The sequence below is a fragment of the Canis lupus genome, chromosome 11 (genome assembly GCF_011100685.1).
Source record: "Canis lupus familiaris isolate Mischka breed German Shepherd chromosome 11, alternate assembly UU_Cfam_GSD_1.0, whole genome shotgun sequence".
In the NCBI taxonomy this organism is placed as follows: domain Eukaryota; kingdom Metazoa; phylum Chordata; class Mammalia; order Carnivora; family Canidae; genus Canis; species Canis lupus.
This window is the reverse complement of record NC_049232.1, coordinates 53,526,654-53,545,200: the sequence shown is the minus strand read 5'-3', so window position 1 is coordinate 53,545,200 and position 18,547 is coordinate 53,526,654. Positions and strand designations below refer to the sequence as shown.

At 52.5% G+C, this 18,547-nt stretch overlaps 1 protein-coding gene across 6 annotated transcripts in view; it reads left to right on the top strand.

Annotated features, from left to right (window-relative positions):
- The window catches only part of PAX5 (paired box 5), a 195,159-nt gene extending 178,746 nt beyond the window's left edge, over positions 1-16,413 (top strand). For all 6 annotated transcript variants that reach the window (XM_038552835.1, XM_038552837.1, XM_038552840.1 and 3 more), the window contains 2 exons: positions 3,455-3,541; positions 9,845-16,413. In XM_038552835.1, coding sequence (XP_038408763.1) covers positions 3,455-3,541; positions 9,845-9,921 — 164 coding nt within the window. In that variant the 3' untranslated portion in view covers positions 9,922-16,413. The remainder of the gene's footprint in view (positions 1-3,454; positions 3,542-9,844) is intronic.
- The last annotated feature ends 2,134 nt before the right edge of the window (positions 16,414-18,547 follow it).

Here is an 18,547-nt window from a genome sequence, read left to right as displayed (position 1 = left end):
GCTCAGCTGACAAGAATGGCCTTTAAAAAAAATAAAGAGACAGGCCAAAGATGGGAAGGCAGTGTCACATAGGCAGAGAGTCTGGGACCAGAGGGCAGGAGGCCAACCTCAGAGTCCCCCCACCTTCCTGGGCCTCCATTTCCTCACACAGAAGACGCAGACAGTTGCACCCACCTGTGTGCTTCATAGGGTTGTCAGGAGGGTTAAATGAGATTCTGGATGCCGGGGAGGCCTTGGTGACCAGTATCAGGTCATTGTCATCATGGCCGACATTTGCTAGCATTCACTGTGTACCAGGCACTCTGTGTATCACCCATTCAGTCTTTACAATGACCACATGCAGTGGCATTTATTAATTGCTCCTACTTTACTGCGGAGGATACTGAGGCATGGAGAGGCTGAATGATCTGAAGGTCACAGAGTTCAGAAGAGGCAGACTCAGGATTTAAATCCCAGCAGTCTGGCTCCAGAGATTTTGTTCCCAGTCTCTGTGCCGAACTGACTGGAGACCACCGGGTTGAGTGGCAGCATGTGTGCTTGATCCTAGGCAGTCTGCTGCTTCCCAGCCACAAGGGCAGGCGAAGCCAGGTCTATAAGGCAGGCAGCTTCCTTGGTATTTGAGGACCTGGCCTCCCCACATCCCCTGGGGTGAGGACTCCCTACACTAGTTTTCTGTGTGGTCCATCAGATCATCCGAGAACATTCCAGAGTGTCCAGCAGGTGGCCGGATCACCCCCATGGGTCAGCCTCATGCCCCAAGATGGTGAAGCTCCTCTTCTCCGAATTCTCACTCTCCCAGGGCTTCTCATGGGACAGGGCTTGCTGAGGATGGCCACGAAGCCCCCCACTCAGCACACCAGGCAGGGGGGTCTCCAGGGGTTCACATCATCCATCGAGGAGCAGAGTGTTGTTGTGAGTGGAACCCAGCAGTGGATCAGATAAACTGGTTGGCATGCAGCCGGTGCTCAATGCACCCCTGGCTCTCAGTACTAATAGCAGAAGTAGTGGAAGCCACCATCTGTGTCCCTGGTTGATTGTGGGGTGCCTGCTCATTCATTCATTCAACAAATAGCGTTCAGGGCCAGCGAGATGCCAGGCCCTATACTAGACACTGGGAGGGAGACGTGACTTTGACAGACAAAACTCCCTGCTCCCCATTGTACTGGAGGAGGCAAAATTAATAAGAACAGCACAACAAAAACAAGATATGTTGGGTTGTCATCAGTTCTATGGAAAAAAAAATATAGCAGGAAAGAGGGGTGGGGTAGAGTTTCCATTTTACATTTGGTGGTCTGGAGATGAAATTGGAGCAAAGCCTAGAAGGATGTGAGGGAGAGAGCCATGCAAACAGCTGTGCAAGAGCAGTATGTACCAGGTAGAGGCAGGTGAGCTACCGGCGATTTGTGGAATGCCGACTATCCACTGTGGACACAGCATTACCCGGGGACTGTGGGGGGTGGCACAGAGGTGCACAGAGGAACCACACCCAGACCTGCAGGGCAGACACTCCCATGTCACAGGAGACCCCCCATGTAGGTGCTGTGTGATGCTGCGGGAAACTGGGTGCACCTGAAGTGGGGGCTTCCCAGAGAAAGAGATGTTAGCCAATTTGGGGACTGGGTGGTGGTGGTGGAGGCTGAAGGGTGGGTAACACACAGTTAACTCCAGCTGAATGGACCCAAGGCTAGCACTTCCAGGAGCTGGAGATCAAGGAGGCTTCCCGGAAGAGGTGGCCTTGGAGCTGAGCCTGGCAGATGAGCATGATGCTGCTAGATGGAGAAGCTGAGACAGCTTTTGCCAGCAGAGCCCTGGGCCCAGGCACAATGCTGTCAGGAAGTGCCTCTGATGGGGCAGCCCAGAGCCCTGAGGGGAGGGCGGCTGTCCCCTCTGATCCCCCACCCTGCCTCCTAGGAGGAGGAGGAGGCTCTGATGGATATGTGGAGGCTGGGCTGCTACGGCCCGGCCCGGCACTGTCACCATGCTCTCCCTCCCTACGCCGGAACCTGACACCCTGACCACTGAGGCATAAAAAACAGAGAATTGGAAGGCTCAGCCTGTCAGGCTGGGAGTGGCCCCCAGAGAGGCCTGAGGAGGAGCACGTGTGTGTGTCTGTGTGTGTGAGTGTGCACACGCTCCGCCAGTGGCTGCCTGGAGGAATGGGGAGGAGGCCAGCCCTTCGGCTTCCTTCATTGTTCCTGCCCTACCTGGTGGGTTTCCAGGGACCCTGCATCTGGGCCTGGCCGAAATGGGGGAGAGCAGTGCTTCAGGTCCTGACTTCTGGTTGGTCCTTCTGGAGGCGCCTGCCCTTTGGCCCTTCAGCAAGCATCCTGGAGAATGCATGGAAGCATGTCTGGGCTGAGGGTGGTCTCGTGGGGCTGTATAACTCCTGTCACCACGGCCAGGGAGGGGCCCACATGCTCCGGAACCAGTGGCTTAAAAAGCCACTCAACAGCCAGCCACCAACGCAGCCGGTGCCAGGCATTGAGTCAGGCCCAAACGGTGCCCTCTGGGGATCCCAGCCACTCAGAGGAGGCAGGCAGGGCCCTTCCTGCTACAGAGCCCAGGCAGCAAGGTTTGAGGGCAGGAATTTTCCTTTCCTATGACTGGCTGGTGGTAAACAGGCTCTCCTGAGGCTGAAGAAAGAGCACAGGGCAGTGCCAGATGCAAGAATCACTGCCCCAGGAGCAGCTGGGCAAGAGCGAGCCATTCCCAAGTCCTACTATGTCCCCCTTCCCCGATGCTGTGCCCACCCTGGCACAGCTTGTGGTTTCTGCTTCAGCAACCCCAGCAGTGACAGCTGCCCCTTTCCCAATGCCTAGAAGGCCCTGACCCACTCCCTCTGCTGTGCTCCCCAGCCCTTTGGCTCATCCCTTCAGCTCAGCAAAGTGCCATCTGCTTTCTCCTGGCATGGGGCCTGAGCCTCTGTCTCATCCTCCCCATTAGGCCAGGGCCCCGGGAGCAGACACCTCTGGATTCACAACACAGAGGGCCAGACTAGAGCAGAGGTCACCTTTGGCTTCTCAGTCCACAGCCACGTGGGAAACATGTGGGCAGTGGAATTCAAACCACACTGGGGTGCTGGAGTGCCTCCGTCAGGGCTGAGAGCCAGGCAGTCTGGAGCTTTGAACTTGGGTCAAGGTCATTTTGTGAGAGACCCTGGGCATCAGTTTTCTCACCTGTAAAATGGTCCAGTAACCCCAGGGAACACCTGGCATGTAGTAGTTTTGTGGTATATATGTTAGAGGCTGGTATTCACTCCCACCGTTAAGAAAAATGTTGCAGGGGGAAATACAATGCCAGTGTTAGCCGTCCACTGGATAAGGACGTGGACCAGACTTGCCCTCATTGGTTATGAAAAGTGCCTGCAGTTCATGTAAGAGGCAAATGCCATTGGCATATTCCAAACCTGACCTGACATTTGGTTCCTGTTTCTCTCCCCGCCCACCACATGCAGGGAGTGAGTTCTCCGGGAGCCCCTACAGCCACCCTCAGTATCCCTCGTACAACGACTCCTGGAGGTTCCCCAACCCGGGGCTGCTTGGTGAGTACTGGTGGAGGCCCTGTGGGGCTCCTGGGCCATCAGCTGCCCCAGTAGAATCCCTCTTTGGGCCGGGTCCTGTGACAGCCTGAGGTCTGGGCCCTGAGTGGGGGTGGGTAGCTTGCCTCATATATTTGCCATCTGAGAGTTGTGATGGGAGCTTTGGACAGTAAACACCACTCCAGCCCTGCTCATGCCCTCCTCCCTTCCCCAGAGGTTTTGGTGGATAAGGCAAAACGGCAGAGAAGGAAAACAGAGAAAAAGAGGCATTGAAGGGATGGTAAGAATGTAGAAAATGTGCTTGCCTGAGAGTAACATATTTCTTAAGGATCATTGAATATTCCAGGGAGAAATCCCTGAGAGGCAGTAAGGAGGCCAACCTGAATTGATTGGTAGTGGTTACCTGTCTTGATCAGAACTCAGAGGCTTAGTGATTGATTAGTGATGTCTGCCATGGACATCAACAGAGCCAGCTCCTTTTGGAAATTGATTGCAAGCGGCTAAAGGCCTTCCAAGTCAAGCCATTCCAAGCTCAGCTGGCACCCAACCTCTCCCCAGGCCTCAGGCTGGCAGATGATCCATTGCTGGGGCCAGCCTGATCTGTGTACATCATCAAAGATATTTGGGCCACTCTGAAGACCAAGTAGGGCTAACTCAGCCCTCAAAAGGCCAAGGAGAGCCTTTTGTTGTGTTGAAATGAACTTACATGAAACCAGCTGGTGAGCAATAATGGGAGCTGAAGGTTCTAGAGCATGAAGCAGGGGCCCAGGCTCACAGATGTCACTTACCACCTGGGGGCAGAGCTAGCCAATGAGCTTGCAGTCAGCAACATGGATCCTGCCCCAGCAGTCAGCTGAGGAATTCTTACACAGGTCAGGACAAGTCTCAGAGACCACCCAGGTTTGTCCAGCTTAACTAGAGCAGCCTAAGTATAATAATAATAATAATAATAATAATAATAATAATAATAATATATTAATTCCTAGATCCTGAATTACTTTAGGACTGGGAAACAGACCTCATCAGAAAAGCAAGAACCTGGTCCCTTCAGACTCAAGTTGCCAGGTCATGGGTCTGTGAAGGAGGCCATGTGGTCACCACTGTGATTAGGTGACTAGGGCAGACATGTGACATAGACACCATCCCTTCCTGGCTAGACTCTTCCATGCACTTGGACCTTGGGCTGCCTCAAGCTGCCCAGAGCACTATGATGTGTCATGTAAGACTAGTGGGTGCAGTAAAGAACAATGCCAGGTAGTACTCCAGGTCCCTATGCCTGCAGATTTCATTTTATAGAAGACTAGAATATTACCTTTTATGGGGCTGGTCTGGAGGGGCTGATCTGTGGACTGATGTCTCAGACTTCTTTTTTGGTTTTGGTAAAAATTAATTCTAAGTATTGAACCATGTCTCTCCACTTACCTAATGCTTTTCCTTAAATAACCCCCCTGAGAGGCCTGGATCTCTGAGTTGGCCCAGCTGTCATTCTTGGGAGGCAACGGTTAACCATGGTCTCCCTGAACCAGCATCTTTCAGAGAGGTAGGGGCAGAGGAATGGGTCTGGAACCCAAGCAGATGGCAAGGGGAGGTGGAAAATGGTGGCATTTGAGGCCTTTACTGCTCACACTGGAGTGAAGGCCAGCTCACATCCCCAGGTGTGAGGCATGGGCTGTGTGCCTCATAGGAGAAAGATGTGGACTCTGTCTCAGGGAGCCTCCACGCTGGAGGTGAGGGAGTCTCGGGTGAGGGTGTCTGTGCCGGGAGGTGCTCAGTGCCTTGAGAGGGGCTAGAGCCAACATAGAGAAGAGGAGAAAGTCCCCAAACCCTGTCCATCTAAATGACTACCTGCTAATTGTGTGGATACTGGGCAAAACTTGTCATGTGGGTCACCTTATTTTTTATCATTTCAACAGCCCAAGAGAGCACATGCTATTATCTATATTATACAGATGAAAACAGTGAGACTCGGAAAGGACATTAACTTACCTGAGGTCACACAGCAGGAGATTGCAGAATGAGGACTCAAACTCAGGTTATCCTAATCCCAGAGCCTATATTCATAACCAGTATACGATGTGGTACTCTTCTCCCTGGCCAACTAAGTCTGAATAGTACTACAGCCAGGAAAAGAGGCTTCATCCCTCTGTAAGAAGCCTAGAGGATCCTGAATACTCAGACCGTATATGTAATGAGAACAGCTCTGATCAATTTTTGAAAGCCAGATTATTGTATTTATCTGTCAGACTTGCAGTTGCAAACAACAGAATCCACTCTAGCTGGTTTAAGCAGAAAACCAATTTATTAAGGAATATTGCAGGCTTCCAGCATCTCCTGGAGGACCAAAGAGACAGGTGTGAGACACACAGCCGGGAACAACACCCAGCCACACCACCAGGGCTGCTCTAGGCCTCCTGCTGTTGCCAGTTGGCTCTATGCTCTATGCTGCTGCTCCAGCGAGGGTGCATGAGAGCTCTCCGCTGCCACCACCCAGAGCTGGATGCCTCTGCCATCCACTCAGCAGATGGAGGCTCTCAGCCCACCCACTTCCTCATGTTGCTTTCTTCACAAAGTCATATGCAAGAGACTCTAATTGGCAGAGCCCAGGTGACACACCTGTGCCCTAACTGCAGGCGGAGCTGGGAGAATTAATTCGTTCAAAGAGGCAGGCCTCATACACAGAAAATCTTGCAAACACAGGAAAAGTTTAAACCATGTTGGGCAGTTACAAACATGAGAAGTGGCCCCTGCACTTCCCAGTTCTGTAACCTGGGGAATCATAGTCAGGTCATCCACCAATCTGGGCCTCAGTTGCCTCAGGTGTGAAATGAGGATAATTGCCACTGGCAGCTTCGTTCAAGCAGGAGCTGAATATGATGCTCTCTTGAGGCCCACAGTCCCGAATAAGCAGTGATCCCACTTTCCTGAAGATGAGTGAGCTGCCAGGCTCACTCTACCATAGTCTTGCAAATAAGTTCCAGGTCCATTCACGTCTACCAGACTGCCCTTTATCCAGAGCATTTTCGGGGCTTTAGCTGAAAGAATCCCACTGAACCAGAGATGTAGACTGATTATTTCTGGGGAAGGTACCAGGGGTGTGGAGACCCGCTGTGAGACTGCTTGGTGCTCCCGCTAGATCAGTCGGAGCTTTGGAAACAGGTGAGACCCTCCATGCATGGAGCCCCTCCATGTGCTCCCGCCCCCACATGCATACTGCCCACACCTCGGCCAGCCTAGTCGAAGCCCCCTTCACAGCAACACCACCAACGCGAGGATGGGAAGCACTTCTAGGGAAGCTGCACACTGACTTCTCGGGAGGACTCCCCTCCCGGCCGTGCCTCCTGTGCTGGGGCTGCCTGCAGGTAACCCACAGGCCCAGCCAGGCCGGGAGGGCGCAGAGGCAGGGGGTGGGGAAGAAAGCAGTGGCCACTCAGGATTAGAATGGGTATGCCTGTGGGTTAGGCAGTGAGCAGGAGCCTGGAATGACTGTGTCAGAAAGCAAATTGACAACACTGTGAATTAGAGAGGGAAAATGACAGAAGAAATGGACAGGTTTATTCTAGATGGAGGTCGAATGGGCATCAGAAAGAGCACTTTGTAAGGCGATGTCTTCATTTCTCATGGTAAATGCATTTTTGACTTTGCAGGACGGGCTGGCAAGAGATTAGGCTTTGGAAAGGGAGTGAGTCAGAGCTGGGGGTGAGAAGTGGCCAGTGGGGAACTCAGAGGGCTGAGCCAGGAGCTGCCAAGGAGCCTCACTTCCATTTGCGGCCCCTTGAGGCCCCTTTGTGAGGGCAGCCCCTGTGGTTTTCCCACTCCTGTGCCATGCCAGGCCTGCAGGGATGTCCCCACTGAAGACACACACACACACAAACACACGTGCACGCACACACATTCTCTCCTGGTCTCATCTGAGGGCAGGATGCAGGGCTGGCACTGCAGATTCTCTGTGGGTGACTGTCCTAATGCTGTCCCCATCCAGGGGAGAGAGTGGAGGAGGCTGGCTGACAGGTGTTTCTGAGTCAGGGCTCTAACTTGGAAGGTGACAGAGGCGGTAGCAGAAAAAGCCATCACTGTGAACACCTAGGCATGGAATTGGTGTCTTCTGGAATAGCACGGCAAGACATTTCCTGCTCCTCCTCTGTTGTTATTGTTGCCTGAGCCATCCTGCCTTCTCGGGAGAAAACAAAGGGAGGAAGTAGTATGTCTGTTCATTGAGACTGGGTTTCGAGGGCCGGTGGCACATGCTAAAGTGCCTCCCCTGTCCTGCCCTCTTGAATACATACCAGCTATATCATCTTGGGGAAGCTACGTACCTCAGCTTCCTCATCTGCTACATGGGGACAATACTAGTTCCTGCCTGATGGAATTGTTTTAGAAGTTGAAAGAATGATTGGCTATAAGTGGCTTAGAAAAATATCTACTTCCAAAGTACTTTCACATCTTTATCTCATGGTGCCCTCTCAATAGCCCCATTGTGACCCCCTTTTATAGATGAGAAAACTGAGACCCAAGGGATCACTCAACCAAGAGTGATAGAGTCCAGGCCTTGGCGCTCAGTTATGGTATCCGGGAGAATCACCAGGATTGGTCTGAATTTGGCTGGGACTTCAGAATAAACCTGAGTCTGTTCCCCTGGGAAATTAAGCAGCTCACTATTCCCACCTCAAGAGATGCATAGTCTCCATTGCTACCAAGACCCCTATACTGTCCCCTTGGGTAGACAGGGCCCTGCAGCATTGGGTAGACAGGCTGTGAACTGCACTGTGGTGGGAAGAGTCCTGAATGCAGGCCAGGCTCTGGCGCTCAGAGGCCCCGTGGCTTTGGGCACATGGTTTTGGTCTGTTGAGCCTAGTTTCCTCACCTGTAAGATGAGGCAGTGGTGGCCTCGCATCTCTAACCTGCATGATTCTGAGAACCCACTGGTCTCCCAGCACCGCCCCCAGACCCTTTTACTACTGGGGAGGAGTTTGGGCCCAGTGTAGGCCTCCTGGAGGCCTCATCCAAAGCAGGTAGTCCCAGGATGAAGCCTTGAGACAGTGGGAGGAACCCAGTTTGGCCCTCACACTGGCTCTGTCTGGAGGTCACAGGCAGCAGGGCTGCACTTCACCCTTCTCCCAGGGACTCACGTACCTCAGGCGCCCCATGTCTCTATCTTCCTGCCCTCCAAACCCAGCCCAACCCCCATCCTCCAGAAAACCTGACTCTTTCTCAGAGCTCTCATCCCCCTGCTGACTGGACATTGGTCTGTGATGTTTGTGCATCATTGCCCCTTGCGGTCTCCAGTAGAGCCAGCAAATAAATGAGTGAGTGGGCAGAGGGCTCTGCTACTGTGTGTTTACTCAGCGCTGTTGTTCATTTACTCATCAAGCCTGGCTGTGGGCACCTGGCATGTGCCCGGCTGCAGACTGGGGCCTGAGGACCTATGGCAAGAAGAGCAGAGCCCAGCCCCTGCCCTTGTGGGGCTCTCTGTCCATAGAAGGGGGAAGAAGCAGTAAAAGAGGTGATTGGAGCAAGGGTCCAGGCCACAAAGGAGCATGTGCTCAGGGCAGGGGGCTTCAGGCAGCAGAGCGCAGAAGAAGGCACAGAGGCAGGACAGCAGGATGAAGTGGCCTACCTCACCTGCCCAGGAGGTGCAAAGGAGACAACACATGTGAAAGGCATAGCAGTGTGGGGCAAAAGAAATGTTTATCCAGAGGTAGTTGCTATTAGCACTAGGGTGCATTTGAGACACCTGCAGAGTTTGATTTCACTGGAATGTGGGATGCGAGTCGTATGGGGTAGGAGGCGATGGTTGTGGGAGGTACGTCCAGGGAGGTCAGCAGAGCTAGGTCACAAAGTATCCACAGGGTGGACTAAGAAGTGATGGCTTTTCATCCTCAAGTTGGCAAACTTGTTCTGTCAAGGGCTAGATAGTAAATATTTTAGGTTTGCAGGCCATGTGGCCTCAGTTGCAGTATTCAGCTCTGCTATAGTAGCATAAAAGCATCCACAGACAACACAGAAACAAACAGGCAAGGCTGAGTTCCAGTGAAACATTATTTACTAAAATAGGCAGCAGGGAGGATTTGACCTGAAGGCCCCAGTCCGCCCACCCCAGCTCTGGGTGGTGAGGGGGCCTGGAAATCTTGTTGGCAGGAAGCAACCCTGATTAGGTTTGCAACTGGGGGCACAGACTGGGGCAGAAATCTTGGTGGCCTGGGAGGAAGGGGAGAGGGTGGGGGCCACCAGTGGAAAGGGGACCCCAGGTATGGGATTATGGGCACAGGGTCACCCCGGAACCTCTGTGTCCTCTTCTGTCTCTCCCAGGCTCCCCGTACTATTACAGCGCCGCAGCCCGAGGAGCTGCCCCGCCAGCAGCCGCCACTGCCTACGACCGGCACTGACCCTCGGAGCCAGGCGGGCGCCAAGCACTTATCACACATATCACTGAGGACGGTAGCCTCTCGGCCCCTCCGAAGATGGCCAGAGGGGCCCAGCGAGACCATCCTCCAGCAATCCCCACTCGCCTGAAACTCCCTCCCAACCTTTTCTTGCCAAGGACTCTGGGGCTCTATGGTAAGGCTGTTAGACTTCTAGACACGCGTGTGTTTCTAAGAGTCAATCAGCGAGCTGCTCCCAACAGCAACTGGGTCTCTGCAAAGCAACGGACTATTCTGCAGACAACTGTAGCCCCAGCCTAGCCTGCCAGTCCCCAGCTGTCTGACCATCCACCTGTCTTCCTGCCCCAGGCCTGGGAAGGAGAGCTTGCTTTTGTCACTTCAACAGCACCCATGTAAATACCTTCTTGCTTTTTTGTGGGCCTGAGGGTCCAACTGAGGCAGACCGCCTCCCCATTATGCATCCAGTACTCCCGATGTGTCACAGGACATCTTAGACCTGTGTGCAGAGCATTCCCTCTGTCCTGGCTGCCCCCCACAGGTGGGCTTGTAGTTGTCCTTGAGACTAAGGATGCCCACCTCAGGGCCCAGCCTCCTGCTCATTGCTACTTCTTCAACGTCTGGACTAGGAGTCTTGTTGGACTGGTTATGCTTCACGCTTCCCCCCTGAGACCCTTCCTCAGGAGAAACACACTGGAGAGTTGCCCTGGCTTCCTGACTCCCATTTTTCCTGGGCCCAGTGCAGTGTGAGCAGCTCTTCTTCCATAGCAAAGGACTCAGAGAACAAAGAACTGTCTGGGAGATTCCTCAGCTACTTTTCTAAAGTAAGATGCTGTCCAAGGTGCTGACCGCATTGTGGACTCAGTGCTGCGGCTGGGCAGGACCCAGAAGACCATAGTCCAAGGCGAGGACTCCCAAGCCCCTGGAACCACTGAACTGAACTGGGATGTGTTTCTGAGGTGTTCCCAGGCTCATATCACATTGGACACCCACCATGGACATTTCTTCCACCCTCCAGGATGCTAGAGAGTGGATTCTGGGCAAGCCTGTCCCTGCCATGTAGACAATAATTCACAAAAAGGAAGTTCTTGCACCAAGGACCACAAACCCCTACAGCAGTCAGCCAGAACTTCCTGATCAGCCTCTCCCAATTCCTGTGGAGCCCAGTGTGCAGTTGGGACTAGAGGTGCTGGGGTGGGAGCAGATGCCTAACTGCACAGTGGGTATATACCTATTGATGCAGGGGGTTGTGATGGTCAGCACCATGGCCAAGGGCCCCTGGAGCCTGGAGTGGGAGTTTGGAGAACTCACTGTAGGCTGGAGTGGTCAGAAAAAACTACCTGGGAGAATGTGGGGGACAGAGGAAGGCCTTCTGGGAGAGTGAGGAACTGGTGTGTGAACTAGGAGTGATTTTGAAATAGGGGTTCCAGGGGCCACTATCTCTTTGCCTGGGACCTCAATTCCTTCAATAATCTCTCTTGCCAGCTCCAAGCAGCCAGGTGGAGGTCTGTCCAAATCTGGGCTGAATTACAGTGATGACAATGGACTTTGCCATCTCATGTGACAGGATACCCAATGTCTACATGTCACCAAGTTGGCAAAGAGCTGGGGCAGAGCAGAGCCTGCACTTGAGGCTATTGGCCCTGAGAGGTCTTATCCTGGCCACACCATTTCCTTGCTGTAGGACCTCAGACAAGACCCTCACCTCTCTGAGTCTCCACTGCTTTGGTACAGCAGGGTCACCTGCAGGGCCATCCTATAGTTCTCTCCTCAGCTTCCTCTTTCCCCAGATGCTGGGGCTGTGACTGGGTCATCTGGGGCAAGTCCTCTACTTATAAGCAAGCGTAAGAGTTGGGCATCTGAGTCCTGCTAATATTTGGACCAAATGGGAAATAAGAACACCCAAAGAGATGAGAATCAGCCTTGAGGAAGATCTAGCCCAGCTCCCCTCAGGGGAAACTGAGGCCCAGTTTGGGGAAGCCCAGTATGATGCAGGGAAATAGAACAGATATCCTCTGGCCACTATCAAGTGTTTTCTCCCCAACATCCTACAAGGTGGTGGAAGAGAAGAGGAAACAAGCTTACCAAGGTGGAGGCCACAGGCAGTGACTGGCAGAGGTAGGGCTGGGATTCAACCCCCCAACCCCTGGCACAAGGTGATCATCCTTCCATCCCTGGGGAGGGAAGTTGACAGTGAGGGCAGTGGGAGATCGTTCTGGGCCCACTGCCACAGATAGAGTGTTCTGGGCTGTTAGAACTGCCAAGAAAGCCCAGGCACCCAGGGCAGAGGTGGAGCCAGTGGGCTCACCATAGGCACACCCACCTCCTTGGAACCTGCTGGGCAAAGAAGAGAGGCAGCTGGGGGCAGAGCCCACCTTCAGGAACAGGATGAACCAGCTCCAGCCTCCACCTGCCAGGCAAGGTAGGAGAAGGAATGTCATCTGGCCTCTCCTTTCCTCCTTCCCTCCCTCCTTCCCTTCCACAGGAAATGGTTGGCTCAGGAGTCTGAAGCACAGGCTCTTGGCCTCTTGCACCCACATCTTTGGTCTTCATCCCTCCTTGTGGTCTCAGGATATTGGGAGGTCAGCCTTTCCTGAACCAACTGCCTAAAGCACACACTGTCCTTCCTCATCAAAGCCCAGCCGGCTCCATTCTGTTCCTTCTCTTGCCCTGTGATGAGGTCCCCCCATACCTCTCCTCTCTCCCCCGAGGCTCTGCTGGTCTTCAGATTGCATTTGTATTTATTAGACAACCACTTGATTCCTGGGCTGCCAGGAAGAAGCACAAGAGCACATGGATGTACACGCATGTTCTCACACATGTACCTGCTCTCTCCAGCTCAGGGTACACACACTGCCCAGTGGAACGCCTGGGAGCTTGGAGAGAAAGGTTCCAAAGGACACAAGCCGTTGAGTAAATGCCAGAGAATTCTGAATGGAAAACACAAGGCCAGAGCTCTCACGAACATTGTGGCTGGAGGCCTGGGGCACTCCTCCATGGGCTTTCAGCCCTATGTTCCAGCTCTGAATTTTGGAAAGGACCTTGTGGATTTTATGAAAAAGCTTCATATCATTAGTCTAGCTCCAGCCTTGAAAAATCTGATGACATATCAAATCCAATCTCCCTTTTCCAAGGCGCCTTAGGTAGGGTTAGCCCTTTCATAACTCACATTTGTATGGTGCTTTGCAATCCTTGACCATTCCCTGGGGCAAAGACCACAATGCCTATTCTACAGATGGTAAAACTGAGATTTGGGGTTTGCATGGCAAGAGAGAGGTAAAGTGAATTCTCAGATCTCTGGGCCCCATTCTCTCTCCACAGAATTGTGCTCTTGTCATGAGAGCATGTGGCTTAGACAAATGCTTCAATCCCCTAGAAACCCCCTAGACCCACAAGGAGGAAAAAAAGAACAGGGACCCAGAGGCTGCCCTGACCAAATAGCCTGGGGCTTGGTGGCATTGCCAGTCTACCTTGATTCTCATTAACACCAAACCTGCAAAGTCTTTGCCCAGATGCATTCATATCAGTGCCTCTGAGGTTTTATCCACACTTCTTCCCTGCTGGGTCCTGAGCCTCCAAGGGGATCAGACCACACCATTAGCCCTGGCAGAGCCTAGACACGGGCCCGCCTCCAACTCCCAGGGTCTAAGATTCCAGGGTTATGAGATGTCCCCTCACTGGGGTTCAGACATCAGCCCTGTTTGTGACAACACGTAGGAGTCCCCCAGCAGGGCCCTCAGAGCAGCCACAGGCCTGGGAAACACAGATCGCAATCTCAAGGGCCCTGAACTGCTGCTTCCCAGGTTCAGACGGAGTAATCTTGTCGCTCAGGCCGGGCCAGAGGCAACCAGAGGGCTTGCCCCAACCAACAGCATTCAAATGTGAAAGCTTTTAAAATGCTCTTCCAGCCAAAAACCTACATTTGTGGGCCAGATTTGACCCACCAACCACTAGCACATAACTCCCAACTTTTGTCCAGTGCTCCCTTTCTCCTTCACTTGCTCTTCATTGAAGATCTGGGGGAGATGGGAACCCAGAGAGGGATGGGCTTCAGGTTTTAGGCAGTCACTGTCAGGGACAAGCATCCCCAGTCCTTACCCCCTCCCTCCTCACCCCGGGCTCTTGCAGACCATTTGGGCTTTGAAGTGGATGGGATAGAACAGTTTGGGGGTGGTGGGGGTGGAGGGACTATTGGCTTCGAGAGGAGGTCAGTGCCTTGCCGCTGGGGTCTTTCATATGTGTGGGAAAGTGCCCCAGATGTGGCCACAGGGCACTGAAGGTTGAAATCCCTTTATGAGAAGTCGTATCCCAGAGCAATTGCCCTGCCTTTGGCAGCCTCTGGCACCAGCTACCCCTCTTCTGGATGACATTTCAGCTAGAATTTAGCTCCAAGCCATGGGGAGCAAATCTCAAAAATAAACCAAGCACTCCTGACAAATACTTAGAAACAAGATATGTCTGAGACACAGCTGCCCGGAGGGTAGAGACAAATCCAGGCCCCTGGAGAAGCCAGGTCCAGGCTGAAGTGGGTGGATCCCTCAGCACTCTGGGCAACACCAGCTCCCGGGTGGCCCCAGCTAAGAAGCTGGCTTTGCAACCATGGCCTTGTCACCCATCTAGGGGCCTGCCTCTGATGGTTTCCAGGCACGCACGTCAGTGCTCCCGGAGAATTTATTCCTTTAGTTCTTTTGGCCTCGGAGAGGTCCAAGGCAAGTGCATTTCTTAAAAGGTAACAAAACATTATCGGAAAGTTGGACAGTCAGGCCATGACTCCTAGCCGGCAGTCTGCCCCACCTCCCAGCAGCCCCTTCAGCCCCTGGCCCTCTGACGACCCCTTACCTCAGGATTCCCTCTTGCATATTCATGGCGGAGCCACAGTGTTGATCCGAACTTCCCCAATGTCAGCTCGTGGCTGCGCCTCCAGAGTGGCGGCCAGGTCCCCAGGGGCTGCTGCGGAGGGCTGGAAGTGAGTCCCTGGCCTGCTTCTCGACGTGGGCGGCTTGCTAGGAGCAGCCAGGCACCAGACTTTCTTTCATTCACTGTGATTTCTCGACACTGGGGTTCCGTTCCCGGACCCCCCCACCCACCACCCACCCCAGGATCCAAGGAGACCTCAGGATCTTGTCCCTGCCGATCTAAGCTGCAGTGCATGTATTTCCAGGGGTCCATTTAGTCCATGGCTGAGTTGGGGGTAAATGTAACCACCACGCAGTAAGTCTAGATAGTCTCCTTCCAACATCTTAGACCCCAAAGCAGCACAAGGAGAAAACGCAGCTGTTTATCTATTTATGGAGGAAATCTTAATGAATTCTAAAATGGAGTTGGTCTCAGGTAGCGTACTTGGCCTGTGAGTGGGACAAGGCGGGTAGGAATCCCACCTGATTTCAGCTCTAGACAGCTCTGAGCATGGCTGGGGAAGGGAGCATGTGAAACAGCAGGGGGCGGGGCAGATCGGAGTTAGTGCCCCCTTGCCTGATCTAAGGCCTGCCTGGAGGAGGTCAAGCTGAGCACCCGCCCCAAGATCGGGCCCACCCAGTCCTGCAACTATGGCCACCAGGCCACCCTCATCCCCAAAATCACCACGCATAAGGCCAAGTCCCTCATCATCTCTAAAGGCACCATTAAGAACAAGTGATTTTGGATGATGGATTTTTGATTTACAAACGGTGCATTTCCCTTGGAGTGGAACAGAAAGGAAACCACTTAATGGCTCCCTTATTTTCAAGCATGAATACATTTTAATGAAACTATTTTATTGTATTTGAGGAAATGGAGAGTTGAACATTCCAACCAATCGATAGCCAATTAATTGCTATAAAGCTAAAAATAAATAAGTCTTGAGTCTTTTTGAAATGCCCCTGCAGAACTCCGAGCCTCCGGATCAGGCCTTGCCCTCCATATGTGCGCCTGTGTGTACATGCATTCCCACATGCGCACCCCTGCACCTCAGACATACTTGAAACTCAGAGATCGTGCTGAGTCTCCTCATGCCAATTCTTGCCTGCTCTCCTCGCCTCTGGTCAGAGATGGTGAGCAGACCTGGCAGCAGCCCATGATGGGGCTCAGGAAGAGGCAGGGCCATCCCTTGGCCCGGCACCACCAGCTCAGTGTGGGGGATACTGGGCAGTGAGGGCCCCCTCGTTGGCCCCCACTGCTGAGCCTCCAAGTCTGGGCCGAGGGTGGAAATTTGACTTGGGTTTTGCCCTGACTCTTGCTGGAAGATGCTGTCCTGGTTCTTCACCCTCTAGTGGCCTTTGGACATTGAGTATTTATAGAAATAAATGCAGATTACATTGCAAGTGGAACTCTTTGCCAGGAAGACACATGGATTTAGCTTCTCATTCTTTGAGACATTTGACTTTGTCTTAGGGACTGACCTTCCAGCATCAAAGAAATACATATCTACTGTATCCGCCAAAGTTTGTGATGCCTGCATAGACGCTTACTTGTAAAAAAAAAAAAAAAAAAAAAAAAGTACAAAAAAATGACAAAAAAAAACACAATTGAATTGCCTTTGAAAGTGGGAGATGATCTGTCTCCAACAGATTGAAAAAAAAATGCTTCTTAAAAATGTGTATGTTTTGTATTCTTTTTTTCTAGTAGAAAATAACTGACTTGAAATATTGGTGGGTTTTTTTCTTAGTGACGTGTGTTGCTTTTGTGTGTAATAATATTTGAATGTAATTACAGCAGTGCCAATTTGCCAAAGATGTCGGACATATTTTTCTTTTGTTGGGAGGAGGGCAGGGGCCGGGGGTGGGATCGGGAGAAAACAGGGGTGGGATTTTGGTTCAATTTTTTACCTTTTTTTCTCGTCAAACCTGAAATTTGTGGTTTTATTCTAAGTTAAATGGTTGACTGCAACACTTTTATTTTAGATTAGTTGGAGAAACTTGCAATAAGATTGGCGTAGTTTTAATATCTGTGTGTCTTTTCATGAGTGACTGTTACTTGTGAAGAATTGATTTTATGTAACCTTTATGTGAGATAATTATTTGTAAATATTTGCCATAATTTTATTGGTTCCTAAAATAAAAGTAATTTTTTAAGTTCAGAAAAAGAACTTGATTTCATTTGTTTTTACAACTTCATAGATGATTTTTGACAACTTTGGCAAAGCCACATGGGGCATGGGGAATTTTATTGGCTCTGCTGATGACGCTGGGTCCATGCAACTACAGCAGCGCGGTGTGGTATTGGACCATGGCCTGGGCAGAGCAGGAGGGGAGCCTGCTGGGCACCCTGGCAGCCTACTGGGCAGGGTGGAGCCCCACCCTGGATTGGACACCCAGCTGTGATAATAGTTGGAGAACCTTGGTGGGGACTGTGACTCAACTTCATTAGCTCCAAAATGGTCAGTAACATCCATCTCATTTACTCATTCAACAAACAGTGTTTGAGCATCTATTCTGTCCCCAGCCCTGGGGACACACAGCAGTGAACAGAGCTAACAAGGACCCCAGTTACATGAAACCCACAATCTAGTAGGTTCTTGGGAGGGTAACATTAACATGCTTTGGATGTGTGCTCAGTAATGTTGTATGTGTGCACACATGCTCTTAACCCGGGTCTTAAAACTGCCTGAAATAAAAAATGTCTGGGTATTACCCATACACCTGTAACATGCAGACAGCTTAGGAGCCCATCATACCAGGAGACCTTGTCTTGGCCTCCAAAGCCAGCCTCCGAGCCCAAGAATCCATGATCCTTCTGTGGAAGGCGCCCTGTCTCTACACCTTCAGAGCAAAGCATTTTGACTGCATGGGAGCCCAGGAGCGGCTTTTCATCAGGAGCAGTTGCAGACCCGAGCCCTGCCCCTGCTGGGCGGTGTCAGTCTGCAAGGGCAGGCAGGGACCGCTGCGCCCCTTGGCACAGTGTGTGCGACGCAGTAATTGCCAGAGATGGAGTGGGCGAGTGACCGCGTGGGGGCCGTGGGCTGCGACTCATTCATATTTAATAAAGCCGGCTGTGCAGCCTCCATTCGTTTTGGCAATGGATGGTGACGAAGGTGATTCCTGAGGGAGAGAGACATGCTGGGGCAGCGGAGCACTGGCCCAGCGCCTTTCTTCCCACCACTCACAGCTTAGGGGCAAGAGCTTCAAAGAGAAGTGGCAGCATTTGGAACTGAAAATTGGACCCTCTGATGAGGCAGAGTGGGCTCCGCTGTCCCTGATGCTACAGCCCTCGTTCCCAGCTCCCCTGGGACAGCGGCCTCAAGCCTGCCGTCCTCGGGTGGGGGGCACCAGTATCTGCAGTAGCCCGGGCATGTGCAGCCCCCACATGATGGCAGAATGGAGGCCATGGCAAGGCCTCCAGTGAGGACGGTAGAAGTATGCTCAAGCAGCGTCCAGCAGCACCTCTGACCTCAGCGACCACCACAAAGACGAGGATGGGGTGCCTGATGTCTGCCGTGAGACTCTAGCCTTAGGCCCATCTGTTACTCAAACTCCCAGTGGAGCCAGGCCCCATGCTAGGTGCTGCATCCAGCGGTGACCCAAGGAGGGATGCGGCTGCACCGAGGCTGTGGAAAAGGCAGAAGGATAAAGGTTCTGAAGAGCCTGCGCTGGGTCTCGGCTCCAGATCTTGGCGGTCAGTCTGCTGATGTAAGCAGTCTCTCAACTTCTAGGAACCT